This window comes from Cheilinus undulatus, linkage group 12 (assembly GCF_018320785.1).
Source record: "Cheilinus undulatus linkage group 12, ASM1832078v1, whole genome shotgun sequence".
NCBI lineage: Eukaryota > Metazoa > Chordata > Actinopteri > Labriformes > Labridae > Cheilinus > Cheilinus undulatus.
The window spans coordinates 32,266,899-32,288,494 of NC_054876.1; the positions used below are offsets into that span (position 1 = coordinate 32,266,899).

General features: G+C 39.7%; 1 protein-coding gene across 1 annotated transcript in view; it reads right to left on the reverse strand.

Moving 5' to 3' along the window:
• The window catches only part of mtus2a (microtubule associated tumor suppressor candidate 2a), a 53,087-nt gene that overhangs the window by 17,415 nt on the left and 14,076 nt on the right, over positions 1-21,596 (reverse strand). Inside the window, exon 4 of the mRNA XM_041801866.1 lies at positions 2,892-3,056. Coding sequence (XP_041657800.1) covers positions 2,892-3,056 — 165 coding nt within the window. The remainder of the gene's footprint in view (positions 1-2,891; positions 3,057-21,596) is intronic.

Here is a 21,596-nt window from a genome sequence, read left to right on the forward strand (position 1 = left end):
TGTGGATAATGTCAAACAAAGCCTATCTACTGAAAACTCTGCTAAGAAATCAACAGTATGGAGGGATTTTGAATTAGCCATTGCCGCAAGTAATAAAGAAGCCAAAACAAAGGGAACTACAGATAACTGAGCAGCATAAACACCTTCGCACCAGCCAAAGGCCAAGCTGTAGTGGACTTCAATGAGTGGGTAAATCTACCTTCGACCAATTATCTGATGAAGTGGAACTGTATGATGTCAGATCGTTAGGCCTATGGCGACAGCGGCATCTCACTTCCCCTGAGCTGGGAGAGCTTGCTTAGGGCATCAGTGGCAGTGAACATAACTTCATCTGTGGTAAGCGTCATCGGTGAAGGGGGAAGACACTGAACTATCCACAGCGGACACTTCTGTCTTTTTTTTGGCAACAAATAAACCACAAGTGTTTGATTTTACTGTTTCAGCAGAGGTTACAGTTGAGATCATCAGTTCATAAAGACTAATATGGGAAACTCGACTTTCATTTAAACATGTTTTGTTGTTAACGGAACACTGGCTAGTTATTTGTCGGGCAATTCATTGGTGTGTTCAGTTGCTAATGTTATTTGGCTGTTGTAAACTACTGAGTTTTGGTAGCAGGTAATGTGCTAATGAGCTAACTTAGAGCTAATGGTGCAAATGTTCAACATAGTTGACATAATAAAAATACTAATTTAAAATGCACTTAAAGCTACCAAATTAGACCATTATAAAGAATATGAAAATCAAGAGGCTATATTTACTTCGTATAGGCAGTCTATGAATTGCAGTTGTCTGCCCTGACGGGATTTTTTGGCATGTTTACATTGTCATTGAAAGGCTATGGTGAACAAAAGTCCCCCAGGCTGGGACCTTGACTGGGTTTTCTAACATGTGTTCAGTAAAGCTTTTCTGTGACACTGAAAGTACTTGTTCCTGCCCTGGAAATCTGGAAAAAAACTTGAAGCTTTCAAGGCTGAGCAGGACAAAGGACCTGGCCTGTAGATTTATGAGATGAGTGTGCGTATGTCTGACAAAATGTGAGTCTGTTTTGTACTGAGATAAAGCGGTGTCTGTGGAGAACTTGCAGCTTGACAGTGACTCCTCAGGATCCCTCTTCAATAATTTACAGCACATTTAAAACCAGTTCAGGCCTACAGAAACACAGGGGTGAGAGAAATCTTCTCTCAGCCACTACACTGTCTGCATTCAGAGCACACTGGCTGAGCTGGGGGAAAAACCTGTTGGAAACAATGCAACATTGATGTCTACATTGTTCATTTTCACACGCCAGCAGAGGGGGCAGAGCTTTGAGTGTTCACGTATTCAATAAGCCACTATCAATGCCTTTAAGCACGCAATAAGTGTGAGTGGAGTGTGATACTGACTTCCTCCATGTGTGAAATGTTTAAGTTTGTGGAAAAAGCATCACTATGAAGCTTTCTCACTACTGGTCTTATAAACCGTTATAGTTGTGACTTTACAAGTTCATAAAAAAGTTTTAATGCCAGTATTCTATGAAGAATGTGTGAACATTTTGCTTTATTATACTTTAACAAAGCCTGTGAATTTTCTCTGGAAAATAAGAAAAATCCTGTCACCATGGCTGCAAGAACACTGGAATTAATGGCTGAAACTGATACGTGAAAGGCAGCTTCACCCTTGGATATCCCTCACACAGTTCAATAGATTCTGTGATAAGTGAAATGAAGTGACTAAGCGTTGCTTAGTGGCCTCCTGCAGTTACCCAAATGACTTGCAATGATCCCTAAAATCAGGAGCTCCAGCTACAGTCAGCAATATGATATAAGGAGACAGAGGAAAGCTTATAAATAAAAGTTTGTTAGTCTGTGCATGGATTTAAACATCAATACTGTCTCTTTTTCTTCCTGTTTCATATGCAATGGCATGGTTAGTGCCATTTAAATTCTCTCTTATGACTTTGTTCAGCACTACTCCCTCTATTCAGCCAGGCTGGCGTAGAGGAAGGGCTGATTTTCTTTTATCTATTTAAGAATTTGAAAATTAAATTATGAAATTTAAATTAAATTAAAATTAAATTTATAAAGAATATTGTCTCTGCTTTTGATCACTAAATGGTGGTATTTTTTAAAATATATTTTTACATGTTTTATGCCTTTATTTAGAGAGAAGGCCAGTGGATGGAATCGTAAACAGGGATGAGAGAGTGGGGGAGAGACATGCAGGAAAAGAGCCACAGGCCAGACTTAAACCTGGGCAGCCTGCATATTTGGGGTGCAACCAAACTGCATAGGCCATCTGCATCCTAAAACAGTGGTATTTTTCAATGAAAGGAAGGGTAAACTGGTAAGTATATTATCCAGAATTACTGAAAATGCAGTTCTTTCTGACTATCAGCCTACAAAAAGCCATACAGTTCAGCTACATTCTGCTACTTTCTTGATCTATTTTCATAGTTCTGTTCAGATTGTGCAGAAGCTAAAAACAATTCTATTTTAGACCTTTTGACATAGGTCTTAATAACTTTACATTTAGGCTAACTTTGCCTTCCATCATGTGGACTCAGGGAAATTAAAATGCATTATAATGTTCATTTGCTCATATAGACATTTATATCATACTTTAGATATCATTTTACCTGCAGTAATCATTTTGTTGTAAGGAGCAGAGAAATTCAATTATATAACCTTATCTTTAATTTTTGCTTGAATATTTCACTACTTTAGGGGAAATGAGTAGTTTTACAATAAAGTATATTTTTATTTTGGCACTTTGAATTTATGGCCTTCTTGTAGTGTTTTTCTATGCAGAAATCCTAACTTGCCCCCCAGCAGGATCTCTCCGCTGCTGCGTGACATCATCTGCAAAGAACCTTCATGCAAAATCGAGCTGAATTTTTATTATTCCTGTACCTCCTGGGGAGCTTCTTGGCTGGGCGGGCAGATAGCGTCGTGGCAGGGCTGGGGTTGAAGGAGGCTGGAGGCTATTGCTGCGACATGGTGGCCCTCTTTGGTGGTCTATTGTAGGAGGGCCGGTGGTCACTCTGTGGAGGGGAGGCTCCTCGCTCACACTTAGACCTGAAATACACAGAAAAATACTTTTTAGTAATTGTAGTAAATATATTATTCATTGTCTTATTTTCTATATCTTAATGACCATCTCTTTCACCTTTCTTATCACACATTGCTTTTTCTCAGATCTGATGTGTCTTGTTGTGTCTGAATTTAGACTCATTGGACCGAGAAATGGTCTCCAACCTCAGAGTCTTGAGACTGCGACACTCAATCATCCTTTTGTTAGCCAGAAGCGACACACTTATCCTGCACACACACCTGCTTCAGATAAATGTTTACACAGGGAGACTTCAATGATTCCCCATGAGCACACATACACATACAAGAGGAAAACACAATGCACACTCACACAGGAGCACACTATTCATCCCTCATCCTGGCCAATCACGCAGCTATAATCTATCAAATGACTAGTGGATCGTTTACACACTTGCAAGCTCACACTCACACACTGCGTATATCCTGCTCATCTCCTCATCTCCGATCAATAATGACACCACAGATTGCCTGCACTTCCCCGCCTTCTTCATGTGACAAGCTGGGGAATAAACAATTTCATGGAAAGCTTCTGAAACCATGAGATGGTGATTGAGCTGTGCAGCAAGATTTTTTTAGTATATCTGTGCATTTTTTGGAAAGACTGACACAGCGGCTGTGGAAATTTAGACATCAAGAGTTACTTTTGGTCCGCGTTGCCTTATGTTAGAGCCAAGTCCCTGAGGCGCTCAGGATTAGAGTAGTAGGCTTCACAGCGGGGTGCCTCATATATTCAGAGAGGCAGCTTTATCAGTCATTTGGATTTTGTGGGTGACCGAAATTTTCTATCTCCCTTTGCAAACACATAGAAATGCAGAAAACACCCACACACAACACTTGAAAACACACTCTGTGCATTATGTTGGTATTGCTGACAATTGGAAGTGAAAATTCAGTTTTATATTGACGCCATTTATTGCACACAGCTCATAAACAAGTACAATACATGCATGAAAAAGTATCATGTAGCCCAAGATGCAATGATATAATTCTGCAACAGTATGCTTATACTGCAAGGCAATATTATTAAGATAAATTCTGATTAGCTAAAGACTATAAAATGTATCTAGTTTAAGTAGGATTCAAATATTTAATCATAGCAATTTGATATCAGGCTATGTCTTTTGCTGTCCAACATTAGCTTCTCCCTCTTTCACATGTTGTCACCTTCTTCGAACGAGGAAAAATCTCTTTACAGAGCTGCATTTTTACACAATTATCTATTAGACTCCACAAATTTAATAGTTGGATCATGTGAATCAGGATGATGATCCATTGCTGTATCACTGGTTTTTATAGTGTCTTGACCTGTTTGGTACAGTTAAAGTGAACTTAAGTCTGTTTTGGCGGACACCAAACACTGCACATCATCACTGTGAAGCACGGCGGTGGCAGCATCACGTTGTGGGGATGCTTCTCTGCAGCCCTGGAAGGCTCGCAAAGGTGGAGGGTAAAATGAATGCACCAAAATACAGGAAACTCTGAGACCACATTCTTTGTCAGTCTTCAAGAAAACTACGGCTTGGGAGAAGATTTATTTTCTAACAAAACAATCACCTGAAGCATACAGCGAAAGCTACACAGAAATGGTTTAAAGACAACAAGGTGAATGTTCTGGAGTGGCTGAGTCAAAGCCCAGACCTCAGTCCAATAGAGAATTTGTGGCTGGACTTGTAAAGGGCTGTTTATGCCTGATCCCCATGCAATCTGGCAAAGCTTGAGCAGTTTAAAGAAGTATAGAAATGTAAAAGAAATGTAAAACTGCAGTGTCCAGATGTGCAAGCCTGATTGAGACCTATCCACACAGACTCAGCGCTGTGATTGCAGCCAAAGGTGCATCTACTAAATACTGACTTGAGGGGAGTGAATATTTTTGCAGTCATTTATTTTATATGACATATTTTTATTTAATTGACATTACTTTGTAGAAATCTTTAACCACTTTGAAATTGAAAAGGATTTTTTGCTCTTTCTTGTTAAAAAAATCAGAATTGAATTCGATATGAACGATATGACAAATTGAAAACAATGTGACTCACAAAAATAATAATAATAATAATACAAAAAGGTTGCCTTTATTCATGATTCTCTCTGCTGTGTTGCTCATCTAATATATTGTAGGTGATGCATTAAACACTCCCAAAGCTTCCTTCATCACCCAGAGCTCCACCAGCCGTAAATAAGCGAGGCCGTTTACAATATTTCCTCCTCATTAACCAGTCAAGGGCATGGGTCCAGGCCAGATATGATCTTGGACTGAGTGCTGCATTGCTGTAAGTTATCTTTATAATTACTGCTCTCAAAACAACAACACTTCTGTCTTAAATGGGAGAAAATCTTTAGCATTAACCTCAAATGCTTTGTCTGAGTCTTGTTGACATGGATCGAATATGTGGTTGATATCAACAGCAGACTGCTCATTAGTCAAAGGTCTGCTATGTCCATACATTCTCTGAGGAACATGGAGAGAAAGGGATAGGAAGAGTCAGTGACGACAGCGTAAAGCCAGAGATACAGAGCTGAGGAATGCTGTGAATGATAAAAAGGAGATTCAGTGGCTTAGAGAAGGAGAGAGAAAGAGGGATATATTTAATTAACGGTAAGAGCAGGCTGATATGCATCACTGATTGGCAAAATGCCAGCTATGATGGATAGCAGAGTGTGAAGAGGATAGAAGAGGCAAGGCAGACGCCGGCTGTATGAGACGAAGACGAGGCAAACAAAAGGATATGAAAAGAGCAAAGGGGAATAAAAAGATGAAGCCAGAGGTGAGCTCAGGTTATTATGAAGATGGATGAAAATTTATAAGATATTAAAAAGGGACTGTGAGCTGATGGAAAAAGCTTAGAACAAAAGACAGCAGGATTTTCCAGCTCAGTGGGAGGCCGTTTTTTATTGGAGAAGCTTGCAGCTCATATCAAGAGTAATGCCAGTGGAATGAGGCTGACCCTTCAGTCCCATATACAGACTGAAAAGGGCATGGATAAAGTAAAAGATCAGGCCAAGTATCATGCAATACTAGAGTTTTCCCATAGTGTAGGGGTGGGACCAATCATCAGTACTGCTTAATATCATGGGTAAAAAACAGCTAAATTATGATGTAAACCCCGTATCATAGTACATATTGCAATGTGAGTTAAGTGGTATAATACATAACTTCTCCCTTCTTCCATTCTTTCTCTTTTCCTGCTCTGGGGATCAGGTGATTATGGGCATTCACAGTGCAGTATGCATGCTGCAACCCTCCTCCACCCCAGCCACTTTTATTCAATTAATCAGCATCTAGTCCAGATTCTCACAGGTCATCTGCTCCTCTCATCCTGCATACCCCTCCTACTCCAAGCCACCTCATTGGTTCCTGGTCCAGCTTCTCAGAAGTCTACTCCTCATCTGGCCCTGCATCCCTCATCATCACCACCACCAGTGTCTAGACTCCATAGGGGAGTATCTTTTTCCTGCCCTTTGCTTCACTACCCCTTCAAATACATGAAGTCACCATGATGGAGTTTAATCGCCCAAGACTTTGCACTTTACTCTTTTGTTGAATTTAAAAATGAATAGTTTTAAAACTCATATTAAGTCCCTCCTGACTAAAATTCGAGGATCAAAACTCTAGTTACCCTTTTAGCCCTGAGTAAGTTACTATGGTAACTGAGTCTGTGAAGCTACCCTGATTGGGAAAAGGTTTTCTTCAATAAACCTTGAGTTTCTCTCTGTCTCACCCCTCTTGTAGAGCCAGAAACCTGGTTTCCTCTCTGCTTTTGTTCTTTTATTCATCTATTCAGATCGTATCAGGTACTCTATTCAAATTCATTCTTAATAAAAAGCCATGTTGTTTTATATGAATATAAAAAACAGGTTGCACCTTTGTCAAAGAGCATAGATGAAGAGGCTGCTTTAATCCACATAAAGTTACACTGATGTCTAATAATAATAACCAATGCACAAGCGCTGCTAATATAACAAATCTTAGGCTTTGAGATTAAAGTAATAATTCTATGAAATAAAATTAATAATGTCAATTAATGATATTAAAGTCGTAAGTCTGTGCCCCAGGCCTGACAGTAAACCTCTCCCCATGTAAATGACATCTGAAATATTTAACTAATAAGGTAGAATGGGAACAACTTTCTATGAAACAGACTGCCATACCATATTTCTGTTAAGTTTTGGGTGGATGTGCTTTATCATGAAACTTCTCTGTCCCCCAACGACTGAATCTGCTCTTCTTGTTTCTTTTCACTTCTATTAGGCCATCCACACACAGAGCATGTCTCCACCTTCTCACATTCTCTCTTGTGTGTCCCTTTGTTTTGTAAAGTTTTGAAATGTTTCTGTCCTGATCCATAAGTGTATTAAAACAGTCCTATCTTTTTGTATTGCATGTGATGTGTCATGTTCTGCCATGTTGTCTCATGTTGTTCGTCATATTATTTCGAACTTTATCATACCGTATTTTATCATATCCTGTGGTGTTGTAAAGCATGCACCCTTACATATTGTAGTGCATCATGTCATATTGTACCATAATGTGTCATATTGTGAGTTATTCAGTGATTCTGACCCTTAAGTTACTTTGCAAAATTACAACGTCCCTTGCATGAGCAGCAGATTGGATGACGTGTTTCATTTCTCTGTAGCATAAACTGATCTGATCACATCAGCTCCATCAGCACATTCACATTCTGCTAAAGAAACCCTCCTGCTGTCCTAAAGGAATTGATCCTGGTGTAGTCTGTCCAGGTTGATTACAGCACACGCGGCACACACCCAGGTGCACAGCTTGCAGTGCTGACGTGCCAAAGAAATCGCTCTTATTCTTCAAAAACACAAAGCCCCTGGGAAATAAGTGAACACCTTGAATAGTACACTTCATACTTATACACGGAGAGAAGAGAGGCATCTGATATGATCTGAGGTAGATGACTTGGTGGTGAGTTTGATACAGAGGGAAGAGGAAGTTATATCTTCCCTATCTTACTTTATTATTGATATTTAATGAGCATTTCTATGTTTATTTCAGCAGTGGAGGAAGTGGAGCTAATTTAAGTGAAACCTATTTGATATAATATAACCTTCTCCTCAAACACAGCCTCGCATTTGAAAATATACTAAAGAAAGAGTAGGAAAGCTGAAACTAAAAATATACTATACATTGCATAAATGGGACTTTGCAAGAGAGACACTATTAGATGTCATGTTAATCCTGTAAAGATCACATTTGCAAAAAAAGTTGTAGTTTATCCTGTAACTGCAGATGTCAGACAAATTAAATGGGGTTAAAAGTCAGTCAATGTTCCTCTGAAACATTGTGAAGTAAAGGTACAAGCACTGTTAAAGTTCAAACTATGGATATAATGATATACAATCAAAAAAACAGAATTTATTGTGAAAGTCCTGCTATTTATATGTGTATGCTTCTGCTTAAGTGTAATGATGCCACGTGTGACAGATATATAAAACATACTGGAATAATTATAACCAGTCTTACATATTCATTATGTTATTTATACATGTTCATGGAGGCTCTGTAAATTCAAATGTGGGTTAAAGCCAGTACTTATACAATGATGTTTAATTGGACTACGTGCACTTACTGACAGATGTCTTCCTCTTTCTGCATCGTTCAATATTTGAGACAGTGCGTGCAATTAAGCCTGGAGACTGTATTCATCATAGTCTGTCTTGTCTATTAATCGCCGCTTCCTGTCATTTATTCTGAAGTTGTTTTAAAATGTCTGTCACTCCTCATCCATCAGGCTTGGAGTACAATACATGCACACTTTGTTCACTGCAACAATCTCTCCTGTGATCTGTAATGATTTGCATTTCACAGTATTAGCATACACTAACCTATCTGTATGGTGTGCCACTCAAAAATTGGTGTAAAGTATTTTTACATTTATTTCCCCTTTATCCCTTTATTCCCCATTAAATTAGGGATTTAAATCACCTCTTTGTCTGTAGTTGTCTCTCCTATCTACAAGTACAGATACATAGAGCCACACATAGAACTCAATCATTAGAAAATGGAAGCATACAGGAACAACAGCAACTCGGACACAAAACGGAAGACCACATAAGACCACAGACTCATCTCATAGCTGAAGAGTTCTGAACTTCCACTGGCATTAATGGAAGCACAAAAACTGTGAAAGGAGCTTCATGGAATAGGTTTCTGTGGCTTAGCGGCTGCATGCAAGCCTCACATCACAAATCCAATACCAAATGGCGGATAGAGTGGTGTAAAAGTACATCAACATTGGACTGTGGAGCAGTGGAAACAGTGTTCCGTGGAGTGATGAATCAAGCCTTTTTGTTTGGCACTCAGAGTCTGAGTTTGGCAGATGCTAGGAGAAAGTTGCCTGCCTGACTGTGAAGTTTGTTAATGAGGTATAATGGTATGGGCTGTTTTTTCAGGGTTTGGGCTAGGTCCCCTTATAGCCAGGCTTCAGCATACCAAGACATTTTGCACAGTGCTATGCTTCCAACTTTGTGGCAACACTTTGGAGAAGGCCCTTTTCTATTCCAACACAACTGTGCCCCAGTGCACAAAGTAAGGACTATAAAGACCTGGTTTGGTGTGGAAGAACTTGATTGACCTGACCTCAGACCCAGTGAACACCTTTGGGATGAGCTGGAATGGGGACTGGGAGAGAGTCCTTCTTGTCCAAGATCAGTGCCTGACCTCATTAATGCTCTACAGAATGAATGAGCACAGATTCCCACAGAAACACTCTAAAATTTTGTAGAAAGCCTTCCAAGAAAAGTGGATGCTGGTACAGCTGCAAAAGGCTGACCAACTCCATATGTATTTGAATGCAAAGTCATTACAGCCGGACTATTTAAAAGTGATGCCCTCTCTCCATAACAGCCTTTGCAAAATGTGGAGTGAGTGGGTACAAATGGTGACGTTCAATCTGTGGTGTAAAAAAACAATGGAGTAGAAATAACCTATGCAACCAAAGTCCATTTACCATCAAACCAAAACTGTTCAATTTAGATAAACTGTATCAAACAGAGACCTGGCATTAAATAAGATCATATATTTAATAAACAAAACCAAACAAACAGAAAGCTGGCAACCATAAATGCAAATAAAGCAAAGCATAAATATTAGTAAAACTGCATTCCACTCCATCTTCAACAGAAACTAATGAAACCAGGCTTTTAATGTTGCAGAAGGTCTTGACAAACCAGATATTGTGACCTTTAGATTTCCAGTTTTGATCAGTTAAATGCTAATTTGGAAACACATGCCAAAATGCCATGATATTTGGGGTAGAGTTTGAGATCTAATGACATGCAAATCAGTTCCAGTGTACTCTTCCTGGCAACAAAATCTCTGCAAATGCAAAGTAAACAGGAGTGCATCTGCAGTGTGTGGAAGTCAAGGTTAAAGCTGCATACATAAAGCAGACAGTAATGACCCCGCAGAGACAACACCATGGCTGCAGACTGAGAGATAGATTAGATGATAACAGTGGGGCTGACAGCAGCATCCACAGGCTGTCTGTCCACTGTCAGGACCAGAATGTCAGGAAAATAAAGGTTAATGTGTGAAGCACGTAAAATGGTCAGTGAAAGAGCAGCTTCGTTTATCAGAGACCTGAAAAAACAGCATGAGAATGAAATCAGGGTAAATCAAAGATTTAACCCAATAAGACTCATTGTGTAGTCTCAAATGCATGTCTGGAGAAACAGATTTTCTGTGGCTGGAAATGGCGCTGCCCTGAATCTGCTGAGCACAATAGTGAAGTATCCGTAACAATGAAAGGCTCAGAGCGAGAACAAAAGTTTCAAAAGGATTAAGCCAGATCAGGAATGAATGAGAAACGAACAATTAGCAGAACTTCTGGGATTGAATAGGATGGACGCGGAGGGACTTAAGGATGATGCCGACCATCTTTGAACCAGACGGTCAGGGTTCAAACCCCATTAACAGACAGAAACATTGCTGCTGCTGATATGTCCTTGTACAGCTCATTGAGATCAAGTCAAACATACAGTAGGCTGTATGGAAACTCAGCTGTGCTTCACATTTATTTTATGGACACAGTTTAAACTGAATATACTGATCTGAAAACCTTGTAATCGTGCTTTGCCTTTGTCTACTTCCAGCATAGTCTGCACCTGCCTTTAAAAAACACATTTTCACTTAGTCATGATCCTCACAAGTGTTTGAAGGTTACCGTTGATCACAAAAGCTGCTGGCATCACACTGAGCAATAAAAAGACACACCAGTCAGTAAATGCTCAGAGATTAAATAATGATAATAATAATTTCAAATGCTTTAAATGCTTTTGGTCTTTTACAGCTGCAGTCAACTGAGCTAATGAAAACCAGTTAAATACAGTTATGAGGTGCACTTTTAATACCAGTGCCACTAATATAAAAGTACAAAATGCTAAAAGAGGTCTACTGGGGTGCAGATGGCCTAGTGGTTTAAGGCACGCCCAATGTCCTGGTTCAAGTCTGGCCTGTGACACCATTTTCCAATTGTCTCTCCCCCACTTGCACAGATATGCACTGTCATGATTGCAAGGTGTCAGCATCACCTTTTGTTCACCATGCATTCATTTCTACATGACTGAAAATTAGCCTCCAGGGAAACAAAGCAATGCCAACCAGACTGGCAGTTTAAATTTTTTCACAACTTTTCTCCCTACTTGGGTCGTAAAACTGCATTTAAAGAAAAAGGTGGTAAAATATGAAATAAACCTTTTGGATTGACTTGCAATGCAATGATACATTCCTCTCAACCAGCACAGAAGCAAATGCACAGAAGTGTTTAGATGGAGACAGCAGCAATTAACCAAACCTAAATTGAAAATAAATTAGGCTGTAAACCATAATATGGAAAAGTAAATAAGAATACATACTAGAATAGGAGTAAAAGGTAGAGGCTATGGAGATACATGCTGTGGAACAAAAGAAAATTATTTCCAGTGTAGACAGAGACGAGAGCGCTCAGTAGGAGAGAGATGACTGACAGGCACTCTGTCATGCAAATAATTTCAGAAAATTTTAATTATTCAGGCTTTTTTTACAGTATAATGCAGATTGACAGGTTAAGATTACTGAGCCAGTTATAATTCTTGGTAATTTACTTTTACTGACACCAACAAAGACATCTTAGCACCTATGATAACCACTCTCTTTAACCTCTGCATTATAGACGAGTAATTCTATCTGATTTTGAGGCTGATGATTTGACATATCTACTGCTTTTGTCAGCCTGGACCATCAGTTACACTCATAAACAGTGATAAACAGTGAGCTGCATAAAAAACATGTGGAGTTTATCAGTAAATGAAAGGGTCCATTGAGCCCATCCTCACTGTCACAGCTCTGCAGCGTCTGTAAGCCTCTGCCATGTTAGTTTTTCTCTTCTCAGCTGCAGAATGGCAGCCATATCTAATTGGCCCATCTAATTTGCTGCTCCGCAAGCGTGCGTGAGCTTGAGTGCATATATACGTGTGTGTATATCTGCGTGCGCACATGCACCGTAGAAACCATCTGTTCACAGTGAGCTAGCATGAGTCACAGACCAGATCTGAGCCATGGCATCTGGGGTATGGCATCCACTCTCTCCTCCCTGCGCCAATCCCTTATCGCTCCTTTCTTTCCGCTCTTTTTTTTCTTTTACATCCTCCCTTCCTCTCTCCCACTGCTCATTTCCACTCATTCAATTTGCTTTTTATCACTGCTTCTCTCCATCACCCAACCACATCTCAGTTTTCTCATTCTAATATTTGATTTTCACCTTTATTTCATTATCACTCGATGGATTGAGGCGATAATAGTCCAATGACAGAGTTTGTTTAGGAGATTGAGTTCCAATCATGAAGTCGGCGTGGCTCAAAGGCACTGGCTTCATCACCCATCGGCTGAATTCTTCTTCGGCTATGTAATGGAGCCTGCCAATCACAGATGAATTAACAAAGCAGCCCCCTTGGTTTCTTACATACACACATGCTCTCTCTCTCTCTCTCTCTCTTATGCACAGATAACTGAAAAAACCTTTGGGGATGTAAGCGATCGGGCTAAAAGAGGATTGGGTTAATGGCTAATCAATGTCATACAGAGCAACCCAAAGACCCAAAGGTGCATGTGCAAACACACATAAGAGCATGCTTACTGATATGCAAACAGGCAACCAGAATCAATCAAGGCCATGTCATAGCAGCTCAATGTCACCTTGCTTATTTTACTGAAGGGTGTTCAAGCAATGCAGTGCTGCTATTTTTGATCTCAGGATCTTTGATCTGCACCCCTGAAAAATGTCTACAGGATATCTTAAAGGCTATTGGCTTTCAGTCACAGTGAAATAACAGATTCAAAAAGATGGTACAGCAAAAAAGATAATCATGTTTACTTTGTTTGGTATAAACTAGGGCTGTTAAAAATGATAGATCCTAGGATACACGTACTCTATAAGAAAATATTAACTGTTAACTTTATGTTAAATGGAACCATGAAGTAAGCAAGTAAAGAAAGAAAATGCAGTCACAGCAAGCCCCCATCAAAGATGGGTTTAGAAAAAAAGAGGTGGTCAATAGAGTGGTGCAGGAATGAGTCCTAAAACGCGGAAGTAAGTTAGCATTTTAGAACTTCCGGTTCCCTCGTCTGAAAGTCTATGGGAATTTTGAATGCATTTTCGGTTAAATGCCTAAATTAAGGTCTGTGGTGAACACAAGTTCAGGAGAGTTTAACGTTTTATCCTACGACATAAAATACATCTACCCCACCTTTGAACTGTGTATCTTTTCATGTCTTAATAAAGGCGGTTGCTAAAAGATAGCTAACAAGGACTACATACTTCATCATCCAAAGCGCGGCAACTGAGCCGTTAAGTTGTATCCGTGTGTGATAACGTAAATTCAGTCGACCGTGTTGTAGTTCAATATAGCATGACGTTAGCTTTTTACTTTCGCCAGTTAGATTAACGAACCAGATATGATGCATATATTATCAATTTGTGAAGATTATCTTTATGAACAAAACGTGTAAGTTTCATAAACTTTTGGAACTTTTATAAACTTTTGGACACAGAGCTTATTTTCAGCAATAATCCAAAAACCCATTGAAAAATCCCATAGGCTCGACGCCGAGGGAACCCATGCAACGCTAACTTCCGGGTTTGCCTATAAAATTACTTCACGACTGCATCACTCTATTAACAAAGTAAGCACCACATGATTGTGCAGGATGTCAAAACACGCTACTTTTTGAAGACACTGCCCCCTAGCTTTTGGCAGAATATAGGTTTTTTTGAGAAGGAAGCTTATATTTAGTGTAAACGCACCATACATTTTGAGATTCCGTGACAGTTTCACATATCGATTGCATGGATATATTACACATTCGTCTGGGAAACATCCCATACGAAGCATTTTGGAAGGGCAGGAGTTTTTAAAAAAAATTCTCAGAAGATGATTGGACAAACAACCTCACATTATGACAGGACAATCAGAGAGACAAGGCAAATAAGTAAGTAGACATGTACAGCTCTAGTGCTAACCTGAGCTGTACAGGCTAGTGCTGCTGTAGTTTATGAAAAGTGGTGCTTGTTCATGGCAAAAAAATCATGTCAAAACCTATCAGGAGATGTGCAAAAACATCTTATCCGTCAAGGGAAGCTTTAAGTGTAGCTTTTTCTGTTATTATAGTTAAAAAAAAAAAAAAAGTGATCTAGGCTCAATTTAACTGACGCTACATCCGAGCTAACTGCTACACTGGTGGCAGCCATTGCTATCGGCTAAACTCCACCCTTGGCTAAACCTCAAAGCGGATAGTAGAAACTCCTCAAATGACACTGATTGGTCCAAACCATTTGTGGGTCTGGCATACACGTTAAAGATTAGATCAACAAAATCAAGCAGTTTTGGGGTGGCCAGGAGGTCAGTTTTGGTTGTTGCGTGAATCAAAATGGATTGATGTTGTGTTTTTTTACTAGTATTATATCAAAGGTCAAAACTCTGCTATTGTGGCAACCTTATTATAAAAGCATTTCTCAAATATCTACCTCAATCCCAAACGGTGTTGTTAACAGAGCAAAAAGTCATCAGTTTTTATTAGAGCTGTGTTCATATCTGAGAAATAGTCCCTCTGAAAAGCACTGGTATGACTGTGTGTTCAGTAGATTATCCTGGGTAAATGGGACACTGTTTCTGGGAGGAGAATGTGCTGTTAAATTTTTTAAAGATTTTTTTTCCAGTGCAACACAAGCAGGATTCAATTTATAATGGTGTTATTAGAGTGCAGGCAGGAATATAAGATACTGATATTTTAAAAAATGGTTAAAAAAACATGACTTTGAAAAAATACATTTTTATGCATGTAATTTCAGTGAGCTAACCCTGTAACATTGTGATCATGAACCAATGCCTCTTTATAATTGCATAAACCCCAGAGTATTCCTTTGCTCTGCCTCTCATTTCTCCTTTACACAGACACACAACTGCGTACGCACACATCTGCACATCAGCCATTGATCAGAGCAGGTTAGTGAGCTATGACAGTGGGGAGTAGAAACTCCTGGGATACTTCCACTAACCCACTTTACTCAAGCACTGCAATCCTTTCCTCCCCATCGCTCTGCTCCTTAATGATTCCACCGATCCTATCCGTATCACCCACAGCCTGCATAGAGTCTGCTTTACTTGCTGATCAGTGAAGAAAGCAAGTAACTGAGCCGTCTCTCTGTTTCAGGACTTCCAGACCCCCCCAATTTATCTTTGATTGGAAGATGTGTCAGGACTCATCCCTCAAACTGCCTCGTCTTATCTGTGCTTGAGTGGGGTGAGATGGGGCAAAGATCACTGAGCAGTAGAAGTAAATCAGGTATCCTAAATAAGTACCATAAGTACATCCATCAGGTGTGCATAGATGTTCAAATAAATATGGACAAAAAAGACACACAGCCTGGAAAATGCAGACTGTTTCATCAATCTTCTTATTATGGCTAAAGTGCCTATGAAAAGTATTCAACCACTTAGATGTTTTACCCTTTATTGATCTTATGAATTAATCATGGTCAAAATAATTTACCTTTTGGAAAAAAAAAATACATTAAAAACCCTCTTTCTTGTCAAAGGGTTAAAGATTTCTACAAAGTAATGTCAGTCAAATAAAAATATGTCATGTAAAATGAGTAACTGTATAAATACTCATCCCCCTTCAAGTCAGTATTTAGTAGAGGCCCCTTTGGCTGTAATCACAGCACTGAATCTGTGCGGATAGGTCTCAACAAGGCTTGCACATCTGGACACTGCAATTTTACTCCATTCTTTGCAAAACTGCTAAAGCTCTGTCAGGTTGTAGGTGGATCAGGTGTGAACAGCCCTTTACAAGTCCAGCCACAAATTCTCTATTGGATTTGAGGTCTGTGCTTTAACTTGGCCACTCAAGAACATTCACCTTGTTGTTTTTCAACCATTTCTGAGCAGCTGTCGCTGTATGCTTTGGGACGTTGTCTTGCTGGAAAATAAATCTTCTCCCAAGCTGTTGTTCTCTTGTAGACTGACTAAGATTGTCCTCCAGGATTTTTCTGTATTTTACCACATTCATTATACCCACCTTACAACCTTTAAAGCCTTCTACGAGAAGCATCCCCACAGCGTGATGCTGCCATTGCCGTGCTTCATGGTGGGGATGGTGTGTTTATGGTGTTGTGCAGTGTTTGGTGTCCTCCAAACATAGTGTCTTGTCTGATGGCCAAAAAGCACCATGTTGGTCTCTGCTGAAGGTGTCCTGGTGGTCTCACTCAATAGTCTCCTTCTTGCATGGTCACTCTGTGAGTCATTCAATATTGCTTAAATAAAGTTATTTCTGGATAGCCCCTTGAGATTAACCCTCTCGTTTTAGAAGAGATCCAACCATGTGTCATATTCCTTCTATTTCTTGATGATGAATTTAGCTGAACTCAGGTGGAAGTTCAGTGCCTTGGGATTTTTTGTATCCATCCACTGACATACTTTTCAATAACATTTTCTCTGATTTGCTTGTTGTCGTTTTGCTTGTTGCTTGATTGAGTGTTCCTTTGCCTTCATGGTGTACTGATAGCCATGAATACTGATCAACCAGTGACTGGACCTTCCAGACACAGATGTCTTTATACAACAATCACTTGATACATATTCACTGCATTCAGGTGATCTCTATTTCAGCACTACTTGCACCAGTAGGCTGGACCCCGATTAAATTAATGGGGGTGAATATTTATGCAGTCACTATTTTACATTCCATGTTTATTTAATTGACATCACTAAGTGCAAATCTGTTTTCACTTTGACACTGAAGAGGTTTTTTTTGTACATTTTTCAGCCAAATTATATTGACAGTGATTGATTTATAAAATCAAAAAATGGTAATGCATGTAAGTGGGTGAACACTTTTTTATGCACTGTATTGAACTTGTGTTGCTTGTTGCTAATCACACTACTCAATTACAAATTGGTTTATTAAGTCACTTATAAACATTCCCAATGTTCCCTATTCAGCCTCAGGCTGTCTACGGATTTCAAAATGCAATTATTTTTTGGATCAAATTGATCCTATCTGGAATTCAAATCAAGGATAGCAGCTTCACTTGAAAACACAATGTCACACCTAATTTTAAAGCTCATCTTAAATGCCCCGAGGACAAAAAACAACCCAGAATTTAATAGCATCTAGATTGGGTTTGAGGCTGTGACTAAGTTTGAGTATTTGTCCCTATCAAACAGCGTTTTTTTTTCTTCATGCAAGATCTACAAAGACAAGAGTAAGACAGCTTGACTCAGGTCAAGAAAAGACAAACACACACGAAGAAAGTTTTAAAGCTTGGAAGAAAACTTTTATACCTCTAAAAAGTGCAGAGAAAGGTTAGACAAAACAACATCAGACAAAGCTGGACCACTGCTCCCCCATACTGCGAGAGACAGAACGGGATCGTCTGTTAAGCCCACTTTAGTCTGGAAGGTTCAAATAGAGTGGTGGGTTCAAATGCCTCAAAGCCAAAGGTCACAAGCACCACAGCGAGTCAAAAATGAGATGTTCCTGCTCTGCCCGCCTGCCTCTCTCTCTCTTTCAAACACACACCTATATACACACACACTTGGTGAAATGAACATCAAAGGCTTTTAATCTTTAGCCTCACATGTCTGTCATCCCTGCTTCCATTTTGGTCTCACCGTGCAGCTGAGGAGCAGCAGGAACAGAAACATTGTGCTGCAGGCACTACTTTAAAGACTTCTGCTGGCAGGTGTTTCTGTGCTGTGGGAGTGTGTCAGAGTGTGTGTTTACAGGGGTAACTTTTTTCAAGCACTCAGAATCCCTACGGAGGTTTAAAGTTTATAGACAGCAATAAAACGGCACATTAATATTGGCATCTGCTTCAATAAACAATAAGCCAACAAGCAAGAGTTTAAGACAGTGCTTTTTACTAAATATACATACACACACACACACACACACACACACACGCACATATATATATATATATATATGCTACATTCCCTGATCACTATATTAGGTACACCAGCTCAGCTGGTTATTCAAACAAAAATCTAATAAGCCAGTAACATGGCAGCAACTGATGCATTCAGGCATATAGACACAGACAAGATGATCTGCTGAGGTTCCAAATGAGCTTTAAATGGGGAGAAAAAGTGATTTAAGTGACTTGGAATGTTTGAATGTTTTTTGGTGCTGGTCTGAGGATTTCAGCAACTGCTGAGCTGATGGGATTTTTAAACACAACCACCTCCGAGAAAGGTCTTAAAAAGAGAAAACATCGAGTGAGCAGCAGGTTGAATGGGTTAAACTTTGAAGCAGATGGGATACTGCAGCAGAAGACCATCCTCACTCAGCAAAGAACAGGACACTCAGCCTGGTCTGATGAGTCTTGATTACTGCTGTGGCAGTCAAATGATAGGGTCACAATCAGACATAAATGGCATGGGTGGCCAGAGTCAAGCTCGACACAAGTCCACACGCGAGCATCACTCACCAGCCAAGGTAAAGCATTCTTTTGTCTGGGCCTTTTCCCCCCTGGTGTTATGCCCACAGACTGCCAGCGGTTTCTGTGGCTTTGGGATATCTACAGCACGGCCATGGGGCTCATTGCAACGCTACTACCTGCCTGGACAGTATGCTTAGCAGTGCTTACTCACTACATTCAATCCCTAACTCCACCCTAAAGATGAGCACTTTGTTATTTTTTCAACAGAGTTTTTTCATGCCCCTGGTAATATGCAAGGACATCCGGAGCACTACTGGGGTTTTGTCCTCCTTCCCTCCTGATGGTGCCCTCAGGCAAGCTTACTCACTATTACATGACTTACTTCAGCCTTAATTTTTGGCCCTAACATCCCTTTAAGTTATGCACAGTGTTTCACTTGCCAAGTTGTGCTGTGCAAGTTTTGTCCGTAGATTCATTGGCTGTTAAAGACTTGATGTCAGTCTTTTTCACTTCATCTGATAGCATTTCTAAAACATCTGCAGCTAGTATTTCAACCCTGCAAATACTTGAAAAGTCAGATGGATACATTTTTAATAGTAGATGTCACACTAACTTTAATCTAAGCTTCATCTGTCTCTTCATAAACAACATCAAGCATGAATTCTCTTTCTGTTTCAGAGTCTGTGAATGACTGACTCTTCTTTGCCAAGATCTATGACAAATGGATGGAAGCTGCTGTGTCAGTTGGTTTTTTAAAAGTTATGCCTCTGAACATTATATTTGGTAACACTTTATCTGTAAGGGTATGCACAAGACTGACATAACACTGTCATAACCATGATGTGACACTGTCATTCACATGGAGGAGGCTTTATGAACTTTTATGAGTGTTGACATTTGGTGTCATTATGTCAGCTTTAATGCCAAGTTGACATTGTTTGATTTCTTTGCTTTCTTTGCACAGTAAGGTAAGGCTGTAGCATGGTGTCTTAGCCTAGCATTAAAGACTGGAAACAACAGGAGAGAGAGGGGTTTGATCCAGATTTTACTTACTTTTACTTTACTTTTACCAGGAAAGGAAGAAAGCTGCAGGGCAACCAGACAGACTGTGAACACTGAAAACTTGATTTGGGATGTCCAGTGGTGCACTGTGTGTGTATAAGCGGGTATACTCTTAATTCATGGCATTACAGGTGACAACTGACCGAATGAAACTTAACGACAACACTTATAAAGCCTCATTCATGTGAATGACAGGTGTTATGTCAATCTTATGCATGTCCCTTCAAATAAAGTATTACCTTATATTCTTTTTAATCACGTTAATGGCAGTAAAACAATTATTTTGCAGGTCATGCTGCAGGTAATTTGTTGTAATTTTTTGTTAAAATGTGGACAACATCTTTAAAATCTACTAGGTCTACTAGGGCTGAATGTTTTGAACATGACTATATCTGTGAACCTCTGTAGCAATCGTTATAGTGCATGCCCATCTCCTGACAAAGATAGCGTTAAAGTAAGATAGCACATTCATAGGCTACTTTTGTAGATGTTTTTCATGCTAACAGTTATTTTTCGGTATACTGGATCCATGAATGGTGGTCATATTGGAACCACTGGCCCGCAGGCCACCAATTGAATAGCCTTCGGTTTGAATTTAAGTTAAAAAGGAGAAAAAGCCTGTTATTATTTTTAAAAACTAAAGCAGACACCTTCATATGGCATGATCATCATAGAAAAAGTCCCAAATACTCTTAGTTCCATAGAAAAGACAAAGAATTAAGCAAATTTTCAGATTTCTGGCAATCATTGAAGTAAATGTTTCGGATCTTTTGCCCAATTACATTTCTGTTCACAATACCCACAATGCAATTAGAGTAACATCTACATGATAAAGTATCAGCAATCTACATGGATAAAGCAATTAAAAAACTATTTTTAACACCAGAGTAGGCCCAGTGAAACAGGTATGAGAAACTCTCTCAGCACTCTGCCACTTTTCTAAATGAACACAGTCTGCTCTGGAGACCCTCGGGGGAGTCCTCTTTCTCTTTTCAACAGTAGATAAAAAGGTACCTCCCTTACATTACCACACACTTTGTATTCATTTTCCACCAATGGGAGAGAGAGAAGAGAGAGGGATGGATACAGTCCAAGTCTAAAAGAGGGGGGACGAGGGAAAGCAGCGATGACATAACAGGGGGCCTGATGTGCGTGAGAGCGGGGGTGCTTACGTCAACTGTAACTGGGAGAGAAGAAGAACCAGCGTTCTCTATGTAGGTCACATTAAAAACACATGCAGCTACCACAAATTCAGCCAAGTAACAGATCCGTCAGTCAAAAGGCATTGAAATGAAACTGTTATGTCCACCTTCACTTCTCCATGAGTGGGATATTAAAATCTGTCAGTGCTTTACAGTTATATTTCTGCTAATGTTGACTGAATCTGCTGCACAGACCTAGTTTAGAGCCTGTTAAATTACTCAGGAGTCTGGGGGGGGAACATCATGTGCTCTGTTTGTTTTACATACATCCAAGACAAAAAAATTGGTACACGCTG